Source organism: Miniopterus schreibersii (genome assembly GCF_964146895.1).
Source record: "Miniopterus schreibersii genome assembly, chromosome: 1".
Taxonomy (NCBI): Eukaryota; Metazoa; Chordata; class Mammalia; order Chiroptera; family Miniopteridae; genus Miniopterus; species Miniopterus schreibersii.
The window spans coordinates 44763649-44787818 of record NC_138101.1 but is presented as its reverse complement, the minus strand read 5'-3'; the positions used below and the strand labels follow the sequence as shown (position 1 = coordinate 44787818).

The window sequence follows — 24170 nt, the reverse complement described above, 5'->3', positions numbered from 1 at the left end:
GAAAAAGAATCTCAGGGTATATGGAACTGTGTAGAATATGAAGAACAGAAAACTCTGTAACTTATGTATGAAAAAGCCTCCCAAATAGAAAAAAAATGATTTTAATGTGAGAGTGCCAAGAATCTCTCCTTATCTGAAATGATATCACTGTCTCCTGTAGCTTCAAATTGAAGATGCTAAAAACATTACCAGACCAGCTCTATTAATGCTTCTACCTGCAGGAATGCCTCTTTAGACAGGAATGACTAGCTCTACAATATATGACTTAAACAGATTCGATCATTTATGACTTTTCAGATATTCTTAAGCTCTGATGTGCATAAAAAGTTAAGGCATAAAACAATTTAAAAAAATCGTTATTTTCTTTTATAAAAATTCAGCCAGTTTTCTCCTTTTTCTCCAAAATTTCAAATCTCATTGCCAGTAATTGGGATTAGCACTGAATTTAACAGTAATTGTGAGCAAAGAACTACTTTCAGGTTTTGAAGTTGTCAAGGACCTGATTTGCAAGGTGTGGTGTATTACAATGTGCTAAATGTTTGTTTTGGAAAGCCCAGAGAGGCACTTTAGTGAAGGTAATGTAATTAAACCATAAAGTTGCTTTGCTTTTCCTGTGATAAACTCTTCACAGAAACACTGTGATTAGCCAAAATAAGTTGAGAGCTACAAGAGCAACTGCCAATGTGAAAAATTGCAACCCACAGATGAAAACAATTAATTATGAAATATGAATGGAAGAAAATGTCACTTCTCTGAGAGACGAAGCTCATGGGCAAATTATTGCTCAGCCAGAGTAACTCCAGTGCTTGCCAACAATTATTAACTGGAACTAATTCAACCCCAGGTGATTTGAAAGCAGAGTTGCAGAACAAGTAGATAAAATTTTCTTTTGGAAGAAATTAATGAGTCTTTAAACTTCAAGAACCCTTTTGAGAACTCCAAAAGGAGCCATCTGTTGAATAGCTCACCTTAAAAAAAATGGACATCCATAACAAACTTTCAGCAATTGTCCTCATAGCTTCAAAAGTGAAACAGTCCTAACACATACAGTTGCCTTTACAAGTTTTCAAAAATTATGTTGTTTAATTTTTTCACAGTAATTTTGTAAGGTAGATAAAGCACATTCACCAACAAGAAAATGAAGATTTAGAGAGGGCCAATGACTTGCCCAGAGGTCATCTACCCATCATCAGTTGAATATGGCAAATACATGGATCAAGATTAATTAACACCATTTGTTAGAAAAATCTGGAAGAAAGAAAGAAACAAACCAACAGGCCCAGTGGGTGGGTTGGGGGGGGAAAGCAAGGGGCTGGGGAGTCGGAACTCTCTGAATTTTTTTATAGTAAAACCATCTCAGTAAAATAAATTAGACACGGACCCACCTGACGTGCACTCCGGGCAGCACCGTCCCTTCACTGCCTGGGCTAGCGTGCCCACTGGACACGGTGGACACGAGGGCTCGTAGCAAGTTACCTGAGCCGCGTGGCACTCGCACACCTTGCAAGGGCCGTCCTCCCACCTGGCCCCCTCCTACGATAAACAGTAAAGAAAGACGCTGTTGGCAGAGGGCAGAGGCTCAGAGGCAGTTCCCGATGGAGAATCTGTCATCTCCGCGAGGGACAGAGTGCAGGCTCCTGATCAGCAGTATGTCAAACCTAGCTCCGAAACAGGACAGGAGGAGAGGTGTCCTAAATGTAAAGGGGCAGCATTTCTCCTTCTTTGTTTTTAATTGGTTTATTTTAATGTGGAACCCAAGCAGAGAGATAAATTGTGATAGCCTTCTGGGGCTACCAGGATAAGCAAGCAGCACAGAACACTTGTTTCTCAACCTATCTCACGGACAAAACACCACAGGGGCTTACTCATTACCTAGTGATTAGCAGGTACATTAAATACAATCTTCATAACAGTGGGAAGTTGGTTCAAGCCAAGAATTTCCTCATGGTTACTGCCGTAAGAGTAACAGTGGAGTCACTGCGTTCTTAAAGTGAAAGTTTGGGCAGGGACCTTTCAGTGGGCTGTAGATGTGCCTGCCATGGGCTGCCTCACACTAAAATATTCTCTTCAGCCAACCAAACCATGTTAATAAACATTAGTACTTTGACAGAGAATCCAATGTAAATTATAAAGAGCTTATTTATTTATTATTAATTTATCGCTTCCCACTCACCCAGGATATAAGAAAGAGACAAGGGTTCCCACCAGAATGTTTTGGGGTGATGAAGGAGGTAAAACAGGTGAGACTAGAAAAGCATATTTTAAAACAAAGATTTGGTATAATATTTATTAAGCCAACTGATATTAAAATTCCAAACAATGCGACAGTATTTAGCAACACTGAATGATAATATTACAATAATGAGAAATGCTGCCTTGAGAAAGCAAAAGTGCTTTCTTCCATCTCAAGGCAGACCAGACTCGGCAGCCACCACCGCTGCGGGACTGCTTGAATAAACGAACACGCTACAGTCTCCCTTAGAAAGAAACTACACAGCACTGTCCTGCAAACAACACAGAGGGCAGGAACACCTGGCACTGCCTGGAGCGTGGACACTCTCAAGACCCGAAAAGCTCTCTCTTTAACGTTTTGCGGTACATAAAATTGTACTTTAGACTTAACTGAGATTTTTTAGGCCAGAAAAAATCAGGAGAAAATCATCACAAGAACAAAAAAGGATCTGCGCAGGCCCTTGTAGTATTAATGACCAATTATGGAAAAAAAAAAAATAAGCTAAAGAAAGGAGGAAACATTCAATGAATCAAAGTCTTAGTTATCATTAAGATTTTTAGTCCTAGGCCACGGCCATCAAACATGACTGTTAAAAACACTAAAGCAGTGAGGTTTCCCCAGAACAGCCTAGAATAATTTTATAAATATCTATATAAAGTTAAAATCTATACTTACTGGAATACGTTTAACTTCACTCACATTTGAGGACATCTAGGAACAAAAAGAAATGTATTTATTATACCACTAAAAACGCCATTAGGCTGATCTGTTTTTTCATTAGGAACTATCCATTTTCCCCCAAGTGACATGCTACATCATTTGCCAGTTATAAATAGGAATAAAACCTATCTTTCTCGAAAATAAGAAAAGCATACCAATATGAGGTGAAGACAACTGCCCAGGAAATATTTTTAAATTCTCATTCTCGCTTTGTGTTTGAGCACTTGACTTCCACTCCCCTCGACAGGAAGGACTTCACAGTCAGAAGATCTAAGCTTGCAAGGTTACATTCTTGAATCTTGTGTGGCACTAGGTAAAGCATTATGGGAATTTGTACTTATTTTAAAAAATTTGCTTTACTTCAGTTCCACTGGGCTTAATTTATCTCCCAAAATGAGCAGGAAAATTAATACTCTGATTGAGAAAATACAGATTCAACATTTATAGGGAACCTTTAATCTCGCAAATTCTTAAGAAAAGAGAATGACTGACTATGAAACACCACTATTAAACAAACAACGCCAACAACATAACAACAATAATATCATTTTAAAGCTGTTTCTGTGTGTCAGGTATGGTTCTAAGTGCTCTGTACATATCATCTCAATAGAGCCATGAGGTAAGTACCATTTTACAGTTAAGGATAAGTAACTTGCCCAAGGTCACAGTGTGTGGCAAAGCAGGGATTTCAACCTAGTGCCTGTGCATTAACCCTACACAATCCTGCTCCTCAGCAGATGCAATCCACCCGAATCACAAAGGAAAAGTGTGCAGGAATCAGTTCACAAATCAAAGTGTTGAATTGTAATTCTTATAATCTTGGTCAACGAAACGGTTCTATTTATGATCAAGTGGCATATTTTAAGAACACAGTGAATTTATTAATATTCCACAACCTCATGTGGAAAATATGGGCTACATGAATAGAGTGAATTTGAAGAGATTAAGATAAGTATGTGTGTGTTTTTCCTTTGGGTATACAATAAAAAGGTACAGGTACAGGGAGAAATAAAACCTTAGCAAACAGAGTTTCAAAACACATCTAATCCATCAAAATTCTTTCTGCAAAATAAATCCAGAGCCTGATCACATTTCACCACTTCCTTCCTGGAACAAGCCACCATCACCCTTTTTCTGGACTAGAGCAAAACTCTTCTAACTGGAACACTTACTTCCAGCCTCACCCCCTGTCACTTGCCCAAGTAGCAGCCCAGGTGATCCTCTCACAAGAAGCCAGATCACAGCACTGCTCCGCTTACTACCCACCAGCAGCTGCCACCTACATCGGGGTGAAACACACCTTTATCATGGCATCCAGGCTACTACTGAACCTCATCTCCACCTCCCTTCCCCTCAGTCACCTGGCGTCAGCCAGACTCATGTTCTTGCTGTTTCTTAAACACACCAAGCACACTTCTGCTTCAGGCTTTTTATGCTTGCGGAGAAATTTTGCTCAGATTTCTCTGCCTGAGAGGACTCCCCAATCACCTTATGTAAAAGAGCACCTGCCTCCACCTGGGTACTCTCTAGCCCCATTAAGCCACTTTATTCTCTAGACAGTACTTGGCCCTCTGTGTCCCCACATTAAAACATTAACTCTGTGAGAGCGTGGACTCTCCCTGCTGTGTCCACGTCCGTATCCCCAGTACCTGTCACATAGTAGGTCCACATCACATTTGTTAAACAAATAAACAGGTGAAAGAAATGAGAAGGTCATGCCCCCTCATTAAATAAATTTTGAATTATTAATTCTTAATAGCTTTCAGCTATTAGCCTAATACTCACAAATTCTGCATTTTCTTCATAAACACAATAGCCACTCCTTGAAACGCATTCAGGACAGCATTTTCCATCTAAGTGAATTAATTCTTCACCCTGTAGAAGTAAGGGTTGCAGAGAGACCTATCAGATGAACGTCCCCACGTCGCGGTGCTACCTTTCGAAGCAGCTGGATGCCCTGCCTGGAAGGCAAACCTTGAGCGCTCCCCTTGCCTCGGCCCAGGACTCATTTCCCCTCTGACTGACAGAGTCTAGTCAGTACAGTCCCTGGGCACCCCCAAGGCTTTTCCCTCCAGTTCTGGGGCTACCTGCGCACAGAGCCCTCCATAATTTCGTGCCCACGACCAGGAGTTCGTGTGAAAAAGGAGAATGGCCAAGGCCAATGCTGTGGTCTTGGAGGCTGCAAGCTTCAGAAAAGAATCAGGCTTTCCTCGGTGTACAAGGTTTCAACTCGTGGTTCGGTTTCATTTACGGCGCTCAAATCAAACCAACGTTTTCCCTTGAATACAACACCGGACACATCCCGTATGCACAGGTGTGGTCTCAGGCACAAGTGAAACAGCACGCCCGAGCTGTTATCTAACTTCCGTTATCGTTATTTTAAAAATTATAAAAGGAAGGGAAGGAATGCCACACTAGGAGGCAGATGTTTAAATATACCTTTATTGATTTAAGAGAGGAAAGGAGAGAGGGGGAGAGGAGGAAAGAGAGAGAGAGAGAGAGAGAGAGAGAGAGAGAGAGAAATATCAATGATGAGAGGGTCATTGATCGGCTGTAGCCCGCAACCCGGGCATGTGCCTTGACTGGGAATCGAACCCCGATCGCCTGGATCCTAGGTCAATGCTCAGCCGCTGAGCCACGCCCGGCCGGGCAAGAAGGCAGATGTTTAACCTTCAAAGTCTTATCGTTTCAACTTCCGAATACCAGCAATTTCAAAATTCTTATTTTTCATTACAAAATAATAAAAAATGCTTACTACAAAACATTAAATAGTACTGAATTTTATAACTTAGAAAGTATAATTCCACTGCAGTTCTACCTCCCAGGGAATCTCCTGTTAAAAATACAATCTCTGTTTGCAATTTTTTGTTAGATACACTAACATCTAATGTCTATGAGCTAAAGAGTATTTTAAAGCACTTTCTACTTTGTAAAGATATATCTATTTTCTAAAGAATGGCAGTATTTCTTTAAATGAAGACATTATTTAATTTAGAATCTATATTACATCTAAAGTGCAAAAACCACGTTAGGTAAAAATTGAATAATGTAAGATAGCATAAACAGAATAATCACAATGATATTTTATGCTTAAAACACTGCATGAAAGAAAAATATGAAAAGAGCATTGATTGCTTTGAATTATAGCATTATGAATGGATTTTAAAGCTCTTCTACTTTCCTTAAGTCTTCAATTTCCTAGAATAAAAATATATCATTTTAATGAAGGAAAACAAAGTTTTAAAAGACACACAAAAATACAAGAATGATTGTAACTTTTTATAGTCTCTAAGGAGTTATTTCAAAAAGAAGGGCATTCTATAGATTGCTGTCCATCAAAATCTAATGCCAATCAGAGGCCAGTGGAGAGCACTGGGTGCTGCAAACAGCAGACGTATTTACATATAAATTGTTCTGCAGAAACGTGACAAATGAGCTAGTAGTGAAAGCATAACCCAGAAACAGTGAAATTTGCTTTCAAAGCACATAAAGGGGTTTATAGGCATGTAATCTAAGGTGCTTAAAACAATGTTTTGAAACAAGACGGAGTATGTGTACTTCTATTAAAGACAAAATGCATGAGATTCTTGAGTGCCCACTACAATACATACAGACAGCACTGGAAATGGAGTCTGCATCACCCCAATAAAGCAAAGACGGTGGCTGTTCTGAGTCCAGATGCTCCTGTAAATAACAGCAGGTCCTGCTCCTGAGGAGCAAGGACCCAGTTTTGGTGAGGTGGGAATTTCTAAATAGATTTGTTATTTATAGAAGAAGCCTGGATGCCCCAAACTGTGTCAGTTCACTGCGGTGGGGATCTTGCTCCAATTAGCTTTTGACTTTTGCTTTGAGAAAAACTGCTTTGTGAAACAAGACTAATTCTTTTATTTTTGAGAGGATTCTGCTGCATAGGCCATATGAAACCTGCTTGCCCCTCCCCAGTGAAACACACCTTTATTCACCCACCAGATAAGTCTCTGTGGCTCCACACACCTGCCCACTGGAACAGGAAACACTCTTCTGAGAGGCTTTTCCTCTACTGGGGAGGGGAAGGAACCTCACTTTTATAGCATGCCTAACCTCGCCCCTGCATTTTGCTACAAGCTTCCATCAATCCCCCTACAATTTTATGCTTCGTATACAGGGTGGGGCAAAAGCAGGTTTACAGTTGTGAGTGCATGAAACAGAGTTTATTTATTCTTGTATTATTATTTATTAATTATTGTATTATTTTCCACATGAACAACTATAAGCCTACTTTTGCCCCACCCTTTATAAATGCTAGGTCCTTTAAAAAAGAAAAGGTAATTTGACTTCATCTGAATTCATCTTCAAAGAAAACACAAAATACAAAAAAATGAAAATCATCATATTGTGCTATGTTACTGTTGATTTATTTATGTTCCAATGTCTAGGGTTTTGATTTGTCAAAGACAAGAGTCATACCATGTGCTCCTTTTTAAACAAAAGTTGTGTGCTAATTTCAATGTTCTTCAGAATATTGCTCTTGATAACCAATGTGATAATTACTACAACTGTGAAGCTGCACAATTTGCCTCCTCACCTAGGCGTTTACTTTTATGTACCTTTGTGGATGTGCAAACACTTAGACTTAATCCACCCTTGGTATCCAAGTTTAGAAACCTAATGACCTTGATATTCTAGAAAAGGCAGCAAATAGGGGAAAACTGAAAAATACCAGTAATGTATTTTCACTGCCTTGCCAGACATAGGCATTTTCTTCAGGTGATCCTAATGCATTTAATTTATACTTCCATAATTGTTGGTGCCGCCACATATTATAATTTCTGTCTATGTATCTGACTTCCCCAAAGGTTGGGAACTCTTAGATCAAAATGTGTCTTGTTCACATTTGTATCTCCAAGTAAACAGAAGTTGGGAAATTAGTATGCCTAGGCTTTTCCAAGGTCACTAACCATACTAGCAAGGTTAGTGTGCCCAGGCTTACCCAAGGTCATTAACCAAGGCCATTAATCACATAAGTATGGCACAGAAAGAAGGCTAAGGGATATTCTTTATAAGATTCAATTTTGGTTAAAATTTCACTTCTGATAGTGTTTCTAATTTAGAACCCAGTGCCTTAAATGAAATTTAGGAGCATGGATGTATTCTGGAAGAAAATAATTTAGTTGATTAAAGATCTGAAGAAATAGCTAAAGGCATTAAAACTCCTCAATTCATAAAAGAGAAAATGAGGTGGGGGTGGGAGATGGAAGTAGAAAGAGATGAGGTAGGGCTACAGGGCGACTTGAGGAACACTGAGGCCCTTTCCACTTACGTCAGCTGCTCCCCATTTTCCCTAAGAACAGAGAAGACCTGGCTTACGCTGCCACAGGTAGGTGTCACAAGGCACAGGAAAACACCTGGAAAGTCACTGACATTGGGGGCAGTGAATCAGGTTATTTTCTGTAATGTGACTCTTAGTTCAGACCCAACAAAAGAGGTGGCTGAAGGACTCACCCTACCATGATCATCTCTTCCAAATTTTCCACAAACCCCAAGATCTGAGACAAATTAAAACCTTGGGAAACAACCCAGCATCCTCTGGGCAGACTGCCGAGGCTAGGAAGCCCAGCCTCAGCCAGAGAAAGGGGCCCTGATTAGGGTTTTTCTCATCTCCATCCAACCATTCTGACTCCCCTGACATAATCAAAGTAAAGAAATGAAAAGGCGTGTGGGGGGAAATAAATCTGCAAGAAGCAAGACCCTTTTTACTTAACCATGTCTCAGTTCTGCCAGGACTCAGAAGTAGGAGTCAAAATGAAAAACAACCCTGTCACTGACAGCCTGGTTTGAGAGGTTGCGCCTCCTCCGGCTCAGTGTTGGGAGGAGCTGAGACGCGGGGAGGAAGAACTAGAAAGAAAAATGGCTTCAGAGACACCCAGTGCCTCAGATCTCCCCAGTGCCCCTCTTCTCATGCTCACAACCCTGAGGGAGACTGGTGGGGCGGATGGGGGGGGGGAGAGACAACTGTAAAAGCAATTTGTTTTGCAGTGGGCAAAAACTGAGTTCAAAGAGGGGGGAAAAAGCAACTTCCCTACAATATACTGTAGTGCAAACAGAGGCTACTTTGTGAGATGCTTCTAGAAATTCAGCAGACAGCAGAAGTCAAAAGAGGTCAATGGGGTTAATTACTTATGAGCCTCTCCCATTTAAAACAAAAACAAAAACCCATTTTATTCCCTTTCCTGAGCCACAGGAGCAGCCCCAGTGCTGGTGTCCCTTCTGCTTAAACGCTGCCAGTGGGCCGCAGCAGAAGCTGGCGGAGCAGCTGCCGCCTGTGTCACAAGCAGGGCCAGCTGGGCAGGCGGCCGGCGACGAGGCCCAGCTGCACCGGCCATAGGCTCCCGTCCCACAGCGTGTCCTTCCCCTTCGTGTGTCTGTCTCAGGGCTTCCAATCTGACCAGATGCACCGAGAGCCAAAAGCTCCAGGGGCCTGTTCCGAGGGTCTGAACAAAGGGTGGCATCTACTTTACCCCGCAGTCTCTGTGCTAGAAGGCTCCTCGAAACCTGAGCGTCCCCCTGGCGGGTCCCTCTGCTGCCAGGAAGCAAGGAGCAGGGAGGGCCTCTGTCCCCTCGGAGAGCGCTATCCAGTCCCAGGGGAGATGCCCTGCTTCTTACCTGGGCGCACTCCACCTTGGCACACTCTCCGGGGTGGCAGGTCACTCGGCCGCGGTCGCACAGGCAGAACTCACAGGCCGCGCCCTTCCACACCTCGGCCTGGTGCCGCACAATCCCGCCATGTGAGCAGCTTCGAGCAGGAGACACGCACTCCTCACAGCACTCCCCGGGGCGCTGGGCCCTTCTCTGACCCTGGGGAGACAGAGAGAAGGGTGGCTCAGGAGAGCAGGGACACACCCGAGCCAGTGGGGCAGGAGGGCACAAAGCACCACCATACTCTGCCCCCTCCCCACCCAACCAGCGAGGTGAGTCCCTCCCCGCAGCCCTCCTTCCTGGAAGCAGACCTTTCACATCTTTATCTAATACACTAAACAGTATAAAGCTTTTGATTCCCTTAAAGGACACACTGCTCTAAGAAATGAATTTCTCAAGTGACCCGGAATAAAACTTTGAAAATCAAGCTACACACTCTCAGTACCTTTTCACATCTTAGAGGGGGGCAGGCTTGCGTGTGGCACCGGACCTCGCCCCGGTCACATGTACATGTGGTGCAGGCGTTTTCACTCCACTGTTCACCATGCTGAATAAATGAGGGAAAGAAGAAAGTGGGAAATCAAGTGTCTCATATCAACAGAAACACAGGCACGTGAGACGCATGCTTTTTTATTACAATTTTTAATTAAGCCACACTGAATGTACTCTTGAAAAATGGTATCATTTAGGTAGCAACAGCTTCTTAGAACAAAGTTTGTAAATGTCCAAAGGGAAGTCGTTCCATTCCCTTCATCGCACAGGTGTGCTAAGGGCTGCCCTATGCCGGGCACAGAGGATGAATGGGAAGGCCCTGTTTGTGGGCTAAGCACTGGTCATTCTTTAGTTCTTCTTGTCCAGGTGACCCAGCTCTCTCTGCCACATATTTATTTTCCCAGCTTCCCCTGCAGCCAGGGCACAGCACTGTCCCAATCCTAACAGAGCGGATTGAGGGGAAGTTTACTAGAGAGGCAGAGGTCAAGGAAAAGACTCCTCCCCGTGAAGAAAAGCCCACTCCCTTCTTCCACCAGCATTTAGTAATAGTTGTGTGAGGATAAGCTGCCTGGAGCTGAGGAGGCCATCGTGGGGACTGGAGGACAGAGGCAAATGCTGAGCATGGCAGGGTGGAAAGATCAAAAGAGCTTAGATCCTCCATGATATCACCGAGACCCGAATTAAGCGACCCTACAACTGCCCTGCCTCTGTACTTCCTGTGACATGAGACAATAAGTGTTTTCATTTTAGCTACTTTTAGAGGAGTATTTCTGTTCCTTGCATCCAAAAACATCAGAACAGACACAGAGGCTATATCTCCCATGAGAAGTTAATCTAGCACATATGTGACTACTGGATTCGACAGCATGGATCTAGTACATACAAAAATCTTTCCCAGTTAGTTTCATTCAGATTTTGTGTTATCCATCTATAACTTGTGATACCACCCCCTAATACTCCGTTCCAGATTCTCCACAGAGAATCCCAATCCCAATTTCTACTTAGTCTTCCTTAGAGTGGTTGACAAGCAAGAGAAGTAGTTGGGTTCATTCTTAATATGCTCTGTGCTCTTGAATAATGTAACCTTCTTTTGGATCAGCTGGGTACTCCCAAGACAGAATATTCACTGATTTATTCTCTTTGTTGAGCTGGTTTTTACTTGGTGCCTACTATCTATCAGGCAGTTATCCAGACTGCCCCAATAATACTTCGAGGTTTGCAGAATCCACTACCACCAGCACCCTGCCTCCCTTCCCGCTCACCTACTACCCCCATGCCCTCCCCTCAGTGTATGACAAGGCGACATTATCTCTAAATGTAAGTACATAAAACCAAGCCAAAGCAGACAAACATTCCCAGAGCCTCCAACCTAACTGTAAACCGATAGTAACCAATGATCGTCCCTTTTTCCCTTCAAGGTGTATGAACAGTACTTTCACCAAGGTTTGTGAACCGGAGGCTCCGTTTCAGCACATTCCTTTATATTTCTAATCCCCTCCAGTTTAATTTTTTCGTAAAGGCTTTCCATGTAGAAAGAAAAAAGCCGTTTATGTACTGAGTTACTAATCCTGGCAAAGAGTCAGGCATGAGGGCAGGGGGTACAGTGGCTGGAGGAGCGGAGGGCAGATGTGTGAAAACGTGCATCGAAACACCTGCGTGGGGTACGTCCAAGGTTACCTGGTATACTCGGCCAGCAGCGGAGCAGGGCTGGGGAGAGCACCGGGGGCAGCATTTTCCAGGAACTCGCACTACAGTCTCATCCTTAATAGCCAGAAAAGGAGCAATCCATCAAAAGGAAACATTAATAAAATCCACAAAAGTAGGAACATTTTATTCATAGCCAACTGAATCATGTGCCTCAAGCATGAAGAAACAGCTATTTACTCTCATTTAGTATCTATTTGTCACCCGGTGCTTTGATAAGAATTAGCACTCCCAAGGTCAGTGTGACTATTAAGAAGTCTGCACATCCATTATGCCCCATCCTCTCCTAAGAACAAATAAAAGCACAAATAATAACCATAACAACAATAATTGTACTTAGTGTTTGCCAGGCATTGCTTTAGGCACTTTACAAGGATCCTATGAAGTAGATGCTCTTACTGCCACTTTAAGAACAAGAAAAGTAAAGACCAGAGAGGTTATATGACTCATACAAGGTCACACAGCCGACCTGGTAGAAGTAAACGGTCAGTAGTGGAAACTCATAGCACTAGCCATATCAACCCCTAAGAATATTTACACCCCTGCTGAGTTACTTCTAAATTCAAAGAGAAGGTATCCCTCATACACAACTTCACTATTCTTTTGCATCTTTATGTGAACCTATACACTTACATGTATGCATTCGGCAGGTCCTTAACATGAAAAAAAAACCACAAAAAACATACTTCTAGGTATCTAGGAATAAGTCAGTGCTTAGTCACTTCTAACATCCCCAACTGTAGAATATTAGACCCTTTGTTTCTGCTGCCATAAGAATTTTCACAGCAACAGTCTCCTCATTAATGCCCAAAAGTCAGCTTCTCACTTTGACTTTTTACTACAGCCTTCTTGATGGGTAGGAAGATAGAGCAATTAAAGGCAGGGGAAGGGGGGTTAGAACAAACCAAGTTTCACTGACTAAGAAGTGGTAGATCTTACATAGAGAACACCTCCATAACAGGTCTCTTCCTTCTCTTATTAGAAGCAGAAAATGAGACTTTACTATCATGGTTGCTCTAGTGTTCATTCTGCAAGAAAAACAAGGCCAATGTACTTGGGGGTGGGTGTCAAATAACCTTAATTTTTCTTGGAAAGTTCCAGTCATACTTCAGTAGTTCCTTTACCCCAATTATATGAGTTAGATTAATGTGTTACTATATAATAGGATTTATTTCAAACACCTGAATCCCTGTAATTAAACTGACAATTGTTTTCTATGCTTTAGGTTATTTTATTTCTTTTGATTCTATATGCAAAATATATCGACCACTGATGTTTAATAGAGCCTGTGAAAACTGGACATGGATTGAAATTACTGAGCATTTCTTCACCTCAGAACTATAGTTTAATGAAATTTCTGTGAGAAATAAAGGTTTATCTAATATCACACTTTTCGGTACCTTTATTGAAGTAAACAAATGAACTTATACAACGTTAAGTAAACAGGGGACAAATGTCATGATCACAAATCTTGAGAAGAAATAGAGTTAGTATCGATCTATCTTCACAGACCCATGTACAGAAGCAGAGCCAGCAGGAGAGCGTGGGGGAGGGAGGAATTCCTGATATAGAGGTTGGTACAGGGAAAATCAAGCTTTCCGATTCTTATTGGCAATACCTAATTATATAATTTGTTGAGAGAAACAGAAGCTTTCTTCACAAATACTGACCAACGAGGGCAAGAAGAAAAAGCATTTAAGGGGAAAATATGCCAGGATACGAGAGAATTGTGTGGTTCAGAGGTGAGATCCCATCTGGGCTGAGCCCATAAATTCTAAAAAAGAGTGGGAATTATGTGTGTTGGGGGAGGTAAAAGGAGTGATAAAAAGCAGGGCGAGGGGAAGACTCCCCAAATGTAAACACACAGTTACTAAGAGAGGTAGAAAGAGCCCTCTGCAGCGGTTCAAACTGTTTGTTTCATGTGTTCAGAATGTAAGAGGATTGGGCGTGGGGTTAGGAAGAGACTTGATCTCAGTACCATGCGCTGCACTGCATGAAACCTGGCAGACCCCCGGACCCGGAGGACATGCTCATTTCTTAGCATCTGGCTAAGGCTCCAAGAAGGGGAATTAGCCCAGGGCAGGCCTCTTATCCTTGCAGCTTTCAAGCAGAACTTGGGGGACAACCCCGAAGAACAATGAAAGGAATAACATGCTGAAGATTCAGACAAAGAGCAGCTTTCTGAGCACTACATACTATATGATCCACACCAAAAAAGAAGATTTGAAAGCAGTTTTTCAGCTTCAGTAAGATGTAAGAAAATGCAGTCTTTATTAAATAGAAGCAGGAGGCAATAAAGCACGAGTAAGCATTGGGATAAAAAATAGAGGAACCAACGATAGGAGAAATAGGAAGACTCAAAAGAAAATTAATGTGAAATCTTCAAATTAAAATCAGTTCTGGAGGTAGACTCTACAAACTCGAGGGGCGCTCTCCATAACGCAGGGGAAAGCAAAGTGAGAAATGAAGAGAAGGAGCATGCTCGATACTGAGGGGAAGGGAAGGGAAGGGAGCACCCTAAGGCACACAGCTGTTTCTGGAGGAGTGAGAATAACTGGAACGGGGAAGATTAACCAGAGCCATGACCAAAGAAATCGTTTCAGAAACTGGAATACAGACGGAGAGGGCTTCACAATACTCTAGGAAAACTATGTGAAAAGACACCTTGCCTAGAAATGTCCAGGGAAATGTTTGAATTATAAAGATAAAGAAACATCCTGCAAGAATCCAACAGAGTGAAACTGGCTGAGTGTAATGGAATAGAAAGCAGACAGACCTCCATGGAACTAAATTCCAGAATTCAATGGAAAGAAGACAATAGGGCTGAGATGGCAAAGAGAACATAATCCTCCCAAATTTTAGACTCCTTCAATTATCTTTCATGAATATAGACAGCAAGAAAATGATTCTCAAATACCTAGCGGCCCGAAAGACAAAGTATCCGAAGATGAAGTTCAGCCTACTCAGATTAATCCGTTTGGGGAGGGAGAAAAAGGTAGTATTAAAAACTGGTGGCAGCATCATCAGGAACAACTCTCATCAAACTAAAGAGGCCATTTCAACAAGCCTACAAAAATGTGGCTGGGCGAGAGCTCTTTTCACAAGGCACCCAAAAAGCAGTGGGGAGCAATCAATTTCAGTATTTACATTCCTCATTAAGGGAACAACTCCTTATTTAAACAGAAGAAATGTCTCCTTTCATCAGGGATTATCACCAACCTCTAAAATGTAATTATAACTCTGCAAACAAACAAATGTATCCGCATTTGCCCACCAAAAAAATTGAAATGAATTACAAAAAAAAAAAATCTATCGTAGTCTGAATGATGGAAATATGGATGGTCATTTTCTTTTCTGCCTTTCTGCCTTTTCCAAACTTTCCTTAATGAATACAAGTTCTTTTTATAATTAAAAAACCTTATATTAAAAATCAAATTTTTCTAGAGCTCAAGACCTGGAAATACATTTCTTCTGATGGACTTGTATTTTTTCTTTTTAATGAGTTAATATATATATAAGATAAACATAATCATGCTCAATGATGTTAGCAACTATTGTTATTGTGATTATTATTCTATAAATGCTATGAAAATCATCATTTTGGGAGGCAGTATAACTTAATGGTTAAAATTACAAGTCAGGTATGGTCTGTTGAGCTTGTGATGTAGAGCCACCTGAGCTAGGAGTACTGACACTTCTTGACTGTGGAACCTTGAGCAAGCTACTTACTTCTCTGTACCTCAGTCTTATCTACTGTAAAATGGGATGATAATAATAACTTCTACTTCATAGGGTTGTTATGAGGATTAATTAAAGCTTGTAAAACTAATTATTGGTACATAAAAAATGCCCAAAATGTAGTGATGACAGATGGTGGTGGTGATGTTTCCATCAAAAGCACAAATTCCACAGCACCTCTTTACATCATCAGGACATCCAATATTTAATATTGATATTAAATAAAAATAGTTCTAATTAATCTGAGAGTTGAGTTTAAAATTATGTCGTGACAAAAATACAGACTTAACGATGCATAAGTGATTAAAATCAACCTGTTTCCGAGACTTCAGAATGCTTGCATGTCAATCAGCTCTAAAGTACGGTACCAAATTCCATCTTTAGAAACAATGCAGACTCTATGTGTTGGAAGATACCATTTGAAGCTAGAATTTCTATTTAATGTTTCCGAAAATGGGAAATTATAATTTCAATTATTCCAAAATCTAATCCCCTACTATGCAGTCCATGGTTACGTTTTTAAAGATTTTCAAAAAAGGGTTCCAATGGGGTGTTTCCTCTATCCCTCCTCCCACCTCCTTAATTGTAATGGGGGAAAACTGCTTAATTATCCTTCATTCACAAGGGACTAAGCCCTGGAATGTGTAAATGAAAATACCTCAACACTACAGTGTCCTCTGAATGTAAGATATTGTGCAACTCTATCAAGAAGCTCATTTGTAATCCTAAAGGTAGGACAAGTCTTTGCGGTGAATTGGGAGACGTGGCATGAACTTGGTTGGTATAGTGTGGGTAATACAATATAGTCCTTCAATTAGATATATTTTCCTTTTATTTGGCATTTAGCATTTCTTGTCTAATTGCCCTTTGTCTGCCTTTAAAAATATTGCCCAATTGTCACAATATGCCATGTTATTGATTTTGTTTTATTTGACACAAAGTACTGCTCTGTATCAACTGAATGTTGGCTTCCAGCTTTTCCTCACATCAAAAATGAGCTATTTTTTCACTGGAGGCAAACTCCTTTCGTGGTTATCTGTCAACTGCCAAGAAACCTCTGTAGGAGCCTCTGGAAGAGTAAAAAACTATAAAATATCATGTGTACTACATTTATTTGCAATTGATTTTTTGTTTTAAATTTGTGTGATGAGCTGAATGTTTTGAAAATCAGATCAGCTTTAAACGAACAATAAGATCCCACTATTTTAAAGCACCCCAGAGAAAATCTTCTGCTAATCTGAATCATTATAAGAATTAAATCGTGTACATCTGAATAAACATGTCTAAAGACACACATATGTCTTCAAAAAGCAGCCTTTACCTCGGCATTGACAAACAGTAAGCAACCTGATTGATTATTACTAAATTTTCCAGATGCTGAGCTTGACATTTTGGGAACATCTGCAACTGGGGAGGGCAGCTTCCTTTCATGTGCCCTCCAGATTCAGTTTCATAATGTAACAATTGGCCTACATGGCTGGTAGTTGGACCTATCTGTAGCTTCTCAAGTAAAAGCAGTGTCTCAGCGGCGGTCTCCAAAAGGTTAAGGGAAACAAACAGCGTTGCCTTCCTGTTCCTAAACTTCCAGGCCTGCCTGACATCATCTCAGAAGGGGCACCAAGCCCAGTACAGAGAAGTTAACAGCCTGTGAAGGATCCATTCCAAGGCTGTCTTCCTTACCTGATCACAAAACAGAGGCTGGCACTGAGCTGTGAAGCACTGGGTGACCCCATTTCTACACGCACATTTGGCACAAGGACTCAATGGCCAGTCCTCCCCATCCTGAAACACACGGCCTTCATAGGAACAGGGTTCTGGAAGGTCAGAGAAATAAAAATTACTGGGGGGGTTGCATTTGCTGATCCCAGGGCTGATTGCATAGGTATGTGGCCAGTGCAGTCACATGGGGTCCCGCGGTCAGAACCCAGCGCAAAGAAGGGCTCTCATTCTTAGGGGTTAATACTTGGCCGTCATTGCATGGAGTTGTCACTAACTGTTCTATAAGTGAAGTCCAGGGAGCATGCACTGGGGGTTTAGGGCCTCAGCTGGTGCATGGTCCCACCTCCCACAGTGTCCTTGTCTTTCTGGGGTGGGCTCTCCGCCTTCTGCTCCCAAACCCACACCCAGTGAAGGCTGCTACCCCCACCACAGCAGCGCCTGGGTGTGGTGCCAGGGGAAGACATGTGACCTAAGCACCATGTAGCAGGGTGGGATCCAGGGAGCCCATGGAGGTCTCCACCCACCCAGCAAGTATCTCCATACTTGAGGCAATACGACATTAAACAGTAAATTGAAAACATGACAGGTTGAGAAAGTCCACAGAAGCAAAGGAAAAGCATCCCCCCACCCTAGCTTCTTGCACAAGGCACCCTGCCCTTCTGCATTCTGCATGCCACCCGGTAAATTATGAAGTTGGCCCTGGCTGTCCCTCCAGACAAAATGTTGCCTATGTGTCTTTCTCATGGACGGCCAGCAAGAAAGCCTCCTAAAACCTAAGAAGGGATCCCACAGACTCAGACAGCCCACTCCCCACTCCCCCTCTAAACCCTCTTGTTCAAGCATTTTTATTTGCAGGGTTATCTGACCTAAAGCAGCTGTCAGTCCTTTTCTGGTGACATCTAAAATGCACATGGCAAGCATTCTCCTTGCATCGTTTCCTAATGTGCCTTTTCATCCCTGGAATGGTTCTCCAGGGTAAGAGATGGCCAGAAATGGAATAACTTGGAATCAGAAAGAAACCAGGGGTCTTTTTAAAGGGAAAAGGCAAGAATAAAGTACAGCTTCCAGGTGCCATTAAGTAAAAAAATAATTTTAGCTATTATATGCCAGGAGAGAACATAATGCAGCAATGATAATAACTGTTATTGTGAAGTATACACTACTCAGTTATAAAAATGGAAGGGGACATATATCCATAAATGAAAAAGGGGTGCTTGGACCAAGAGTGAATTGCAAGGAAAGGGTCTGGAAGTGCACCTGGCTGGCTGGCCTGTGCCTTGGTTTGCAGGCAGGCATAATCTCCACATCAAAGATGCAATAAAGACAAGTGAAATACCTGCTTCCTGCTCTGTGGGTCTTGGAGAAAGATGTTATGTCATCTCAAAGACCAGTCAGCAGGATAGTACCAGTGACACTACATGCAGAAGTGATTTGTTCTTTCGTCTCTCCGCCAGGAGGAAAGAGGAACTACCTTGGCCTTATGGAATCACATCAGAGGATCTTGTCTCTCCTCCCTTTCCTTCTCGGGAGCTATGAATGCAGAGGGCCGCATCTGGCCAAGGCAAAATAGATAAATCAGAGACTTGCAGAGTCCCAAGTTTGGAATGGAGCTTAAAGATTTGTTCCAACCTCACTCTCTGCAATGTCCTTCCTGCCAAGTGCAAGGCCCGATCTTGTTCCAATAAGGAATGGGGTTGGGGATCTTTGAACCACGTTGAACATAAAAGAGAACAGTTGGGATGTCACCAGGTGAACTCAAAGGCAAGCAGGGTCTCTTTCTATGAGCTCATACTCACTCCCAGGGCCCACACAGATGGGGCAGCAGCTTCCTTCAGGGATGAATTCCAGCTCCTGGTGTCCACACAGCAGCGGTGGGCATGGTTGGGGGCTGCATCGGACTTCCCCATTAGTGCAGGAGCACACACTACACAGGGAGGAGGCCCACTCTGTCCCATTCTGGGTGTTAGGGAAAAAGAGAAAAAGGAGGTTATTGCCAGAATTTAGACTTTCATTTGGCCAAACACAAAACAACCTTCTTAAACAAAGGATGAAGCTCAGGAAAGATGAAAGAAGGCTCGAGGCTGGCAAGATTAAGACCAGGGTTTGTGATGTTCCAAGTCTAAAATCTGGCTTTTATTTTCTTTGTATTATCCCTAAGATTTAGATTTGAAAATTTCAGGAAAGCACAAAGAGAAAAGAAAAATTACCCCAATCCCATCACTTAAAAAATTCTATGAAGCTCAAAGTAAAATGCACACACTTATACATCCATCTACTTAATATTTTATAATGCTTATATTGTTTTCAATAGCTCTCTCACTCCAATTCCCTCTTTCTCTCTCTCTTTCTTTTTTGCCTTTACTTTTTACCCTGATTAGTTCCCACATTTATTCATATTCTTTCTCCCTTTCAACCCACCCTCCCTCTCTCCCTCCCTCCCTGCCCCCTTCTTTCCTCTGTTCCAATGATCTCATGGTTCTGGGGAAAGTGTGACAGCCAGCAGGAGGCACCTGCTCCATCAGTTCTCATACAAACTGCAGAGCCAACTCATTCCCTGGGAGAATGCCCACCTAAACCTAGAGAATGTTCCTGATCCACTTTAGATTGGGATCCAACATTCCCAAAGCTAGCACTGTATCAGTAGTCTAACAGAGCTGTGCCTTGAGTTATCATATGATTTACTGAGTATCTAAATGAGCCACTCTCAGATGTGGTGCAGAGTAAAAGGGGTGAAGCCTGAATGTAAAAAGCTACAAATACTTAGGGAAGTTGCTGTCAAAACATGTTATCAAGGCAGAATGAAATAATAATGGCCTTTTATACAAGATGTAGGGGAAAATTTAGCTTAATGAATGAAGTTTTCCTCCTATAACATTTTTTAATAATACTTTATTAAATTTATTGGGGTGACAATGGTTAATATGAACACATAGGTTTCAGGCGTGGGTTTCTATGCTACAGAAAACATTTTCTTAGATATCAGATCCTGCTTTCCTTTGCCTCTGTTAAATGTAGTATATGATGATATCTGATTCAGCCAAATCATTATAGACTTCTATTAAAAACATCACACATTCCAGGTGCTCAATCACCTAATATAATCTGGGGATTAGAACTGTGTCATTGAAAATAAAGTACTTTTGCTTCTCCACAAGACAGCATCTAAAATAATTATTCATCTCTCTCAAATACAAAAGAACTCTGTCTTACCTAAGGCAGTTAGTACCTCTTTATTCTGCAAATTGCTGCCACAGAGCAAGCACCACAAACCTGACATTAAGAATTACTAATATGCTGTGCTATTATTGTAGCAATGATAATAATAGTTAGTCACAGTCATTTATTTGGGAACCAAGACCTCACCTTAGTGTCATGAAGACTACTGTCCTCTAAGTGGACTTACTGGGAGCACAAGGGGGCAGTAATGCAGGTAATGTGCTGAGTCAGGCGAACCAAGGGTTTCCTTGGATGCTTGTGTGCTCTCGGGTCCCAGCTCAGCCCTGCCTGCTTTGGGGACTATGGATGAGTGACTTCATCTTTCTAACTCTCAGTATCAAGGTAGCTGATTTAAGAGTCAGCAAGGGGGTGGCAGGTAGAAGGTGCTCAGTTCTCTCTCCAGTTTCCACAGCATGAGTTCATGGCCTTCCTCCCCATTTCCACACCTGTGTGCCAACTCTAATTGCAAAAATAGACGTGTATGCTAAGAACAAGTCCTCTCCCAGTAATTTTTACTTCTGCTATAATTAAATACAAAATTTCAGATTTAGTACAGCATATAAGTGGGCAAGCCCACAACTTGCTAATAGGGAGCAACTGACCCTTATACTTTGAAAGGTCTAAGCATAAAAGCAAAGGAAGAAATTATAAAAGAAAAATTGACAGGTTCTGATGAGTTAAAATTTTAAAAGTCTGTCAAAAATACATTACAGCCCGGCTGGTGTAGCTCAGTGGTTGAGCACTGACCTACGATCCAGGAGATCGCGGGTTCGATTCCTAGTCAGAACACATGCCCAGTTGTGGACTTGATCCCCAGCAAGTCACGTGCAGGAGGCAAAAGATCAATTGACTCTCATCATTGATGTTTCTATCTCTCTCCCTCTCCCTTCCTCTCTCTGATATCAATATACATATTTTTTAAAAATACATTATAAACAAAATTAAAAGGCAAATGACAAACTGATTCAAAGATTGCAAATTATATTAATTAAAGTGAAACTGATATAAAATCAATGACCAGCAAAAAAAAAATCTCAATGGAAAAAATGGTAATAAGTCTATAGAATATTCAACTTTCTTAAATGCAAAGAAATATTAATTAAAATAAAATTGGATATTATTTAAAATCAGGTAAGGAAAGAGTTAAAATTCACAGTAGTTAGTGCTGGTGAAGCTGCAGTGGAGGGAGATGCTCCTGCCCGGAGCATTCCTCACTGTAGCAGCTGGAATGACCCAGCCAGGTGGGGCCTGTACTATTGGTGACTATTGATTCCCACCGGGTTTACCATTAGACACAGACCATTTAAAATTGATTTAACAACGACCATAGATGTCACAGCTTCACACTCAAAATCTTTAGATTCTTTGACATACTAATTTCACTTTTAAGAAGATACATGAAGAAAATGATTGATGATACACAAAAAATTTTTAATATGAGAAATTCCATTTCTCTCTTCTTTATAGCAAAATTGGAAATATTTTAGTGAAAACTGGAAGCTACCCAAATGCCTAATAATAGAAAATCATGTTCTCCAAGAGTATGCTAAGAACTATTTACAACATAATATTTATACCAAAAAAAAGCAAGATATAAACTGTATACAGAGTATAATTACAACTATATAAAAACATGTGTTTCTATCTATCTATCCATCCATCTATCTAGATATCTATCCATCTCCTCTTCCACCCTCTTCCCAAAAAACTGAAAGAACAAGGAAGAGTGGTTTTTAGAGTTTGGGGATTATTAGTGGATTTTTTTATCTGCTTTTGTATACTTCTCTATTTTCCAAATTTTCATCAATAAATATAGCTTTACTTTTGTCATCAGAGAGTGGATTACTGTTTAAAACATCTAATGAATCATGTATATACCTGAAGTAAAATTTGAAGGCTGCATGTAAAACAACCCGAGGTGAACTTCTTTATTCTATTACAAATTAGGAGGTTACTTCTAAACATCGAGACCGTTCACTTCATTAAAACAAGAGCATGGATTTATACTACTCAGGAACACTGTCACTTCTTAAGCATTTACAATTGCACCACCTTTCAGACAGACCACAAAAATAAATTATAATAACAACCTGTCAATCACCGAAACAGCTTCACCTGTAAAACGACAGGGCTGTGTTCGCTAATCTCCTCAATACCTTCCAATTCTCTATGTAAATCTATTATCTAACTCAAGAGACATAAAATTAAGCACGGGATTTGCCCTTCACAATAAGCTGGAGAATTAAGGGAACAACATGGAACATTCGGCAGGAAGACTGCACCACTTGATGTCAAAGCCACAGAAGAAGTGCCAGATGGTGACCCAAAGTGCAGAGTAAAGGAATGACTCCCACCTCTAGCTCAGGGAAACGTCACAGAAGCCCCCTCCTTTCCGTCTCCTGCTCCTATCCCTAAGACAGTGGCACCTCCCTCACCAAAGGGAGACTAGAGATCACGGGGTTCAGCACATGCTAATATACATATAAAATTCCATAGCTTTATATACCTCTTTACAAAAGTCTTATTTGTAAACAGCAAAGAGACCTTTGTAAAATCAAAGCCATACTCCCATAAGACCCGGGTTTAGCTGTGCCATCTTAACCTCATTAATGCTTTTAGAAAACATGAGTTTTTGACACTGGGTGAAAAGCCCATTCCGTAGACAACCTCTTAAATATATTCTTCTGCACAGCCAACTAACAAGTCGGCGTGGTTGCTGACATAAGTCCAAAGGAAAGATAAGGCCATAAAGTATTTGCCTGGCTTACTGTCAGAGCAACAAAATAATTTTTCTCCATATAATTTGTTCAGGTTATGAAGTAATAGAGGTAGAATACTAAATACCTGGGAACGTTCACTGCGAATTATAATTAATCCTCTAGGTTGAGAACAAGGCTGCGGAACTGAATATTCCTTCCTCCCCCCCCACAGGCCCGCTGCCCAGCCTCCGAACAGGCGCGCGCCCCTCCCTCCGCGCTCCTCTGTTCAGTCCAGGGCGGGCGCCAGGCAGTGCCACCTGCCACTTCCTTTCTTAGTGACTCTCCGGGCATTACTTTCCCAGACGTGACATTGTCTGGAGCTGGTATGAACTAGTGCAGAGGAAAAGAAAGGGGATTAATGGCCCTCTCCCCTCTCTTGAAAGGCCAATTTGTGGGGGACAGGACTAGGGGAAAGCATTCCAACACTCTAGGAAAACATATTTCAGGCTCGTCTCTCTGCTGGTCAGCAAGGCTGGGCAGAGATCCCAATGCTGATTTGAAGGGAGAGCTTTGGGGAGGTCATGGTGAAACAGTCCCCCAAATGCTGGCTGTAATAAGCCCACATAAAACTGTCACATCACCTGAAGTCAGCCAAAAGGCTCAGTGCTTTCCTCACTTCGGGGGGGGGGGGGGGTGCTGGGACCTGTCCTGACTTGCTGGAATGCCCACCCCGCAGGCGAAGGAGGTCCTCTGGGGAGGAGGCGAGGCTGCTTCCTCAGAGCAGGGCCTCCTCCTGTGCCCTGAGCTCCACTGCCCTCCACTCTCCTTTGTTTCAGCCCTATTTTCTGGGGATGTTTCCACTGGCTCCCTTCCTGCCACCCTCCCCTATCCTAAGGCTCCTGTAAATCTCTCTTAGGGGAAAGCTTTCACTGCAGATCACAGTTCCGAAGTTACTAGAACACCAGGCTATTTTA

The 24170-nt window shown here is 41.8% G+C and overlaps 1 protein-coding gene across 1 annotated transcript in view; it reads right to left on the bottom strand.

Moving 5' to 3' along the window:
- FRAS1 (Fraser extracellular matrix complex subunit 1) overlaps positions 1 to 24170 on the bottom strand; it is a 402590-nt gene that overhangs the window by 218275 nt on the left and 160145 nt on the right. Inside the window, exons 5-12 of the mRNA XM_081139877.1 lie at positions 19078 to 19237; positions 17243 to 17376; positions 11798 to 11881; positions 10074 to 10175; positions 9596 to 9787; positions 4739 to 4828; positions 2909 to 2944; positions 1386 to 1533 (exon numbers count right to left, since the gene is read on the bottom strand). Of these exons, the coding sequence (XP_080996003.1) occupies positions 1386 to 1533; positions 2909 to 2944; positions 4739 to 4828; positions 9596 to 9787; positions 10074 to 10175; positions 11798 to 11881; positions 17243 to 17376; positions 19078 to 19237 (946 nt within the window). The remainder of the gene's footprint in view (positions 1 to 1385; positions 1534 to 2908; positions 2945 to 4738; positions 4829 to 9595; positions 9788 to 10073; positions 10176 to 11797; positions 11882 to 17242; positions 17377 to 19077; positions 19238 to 24170) is intronic.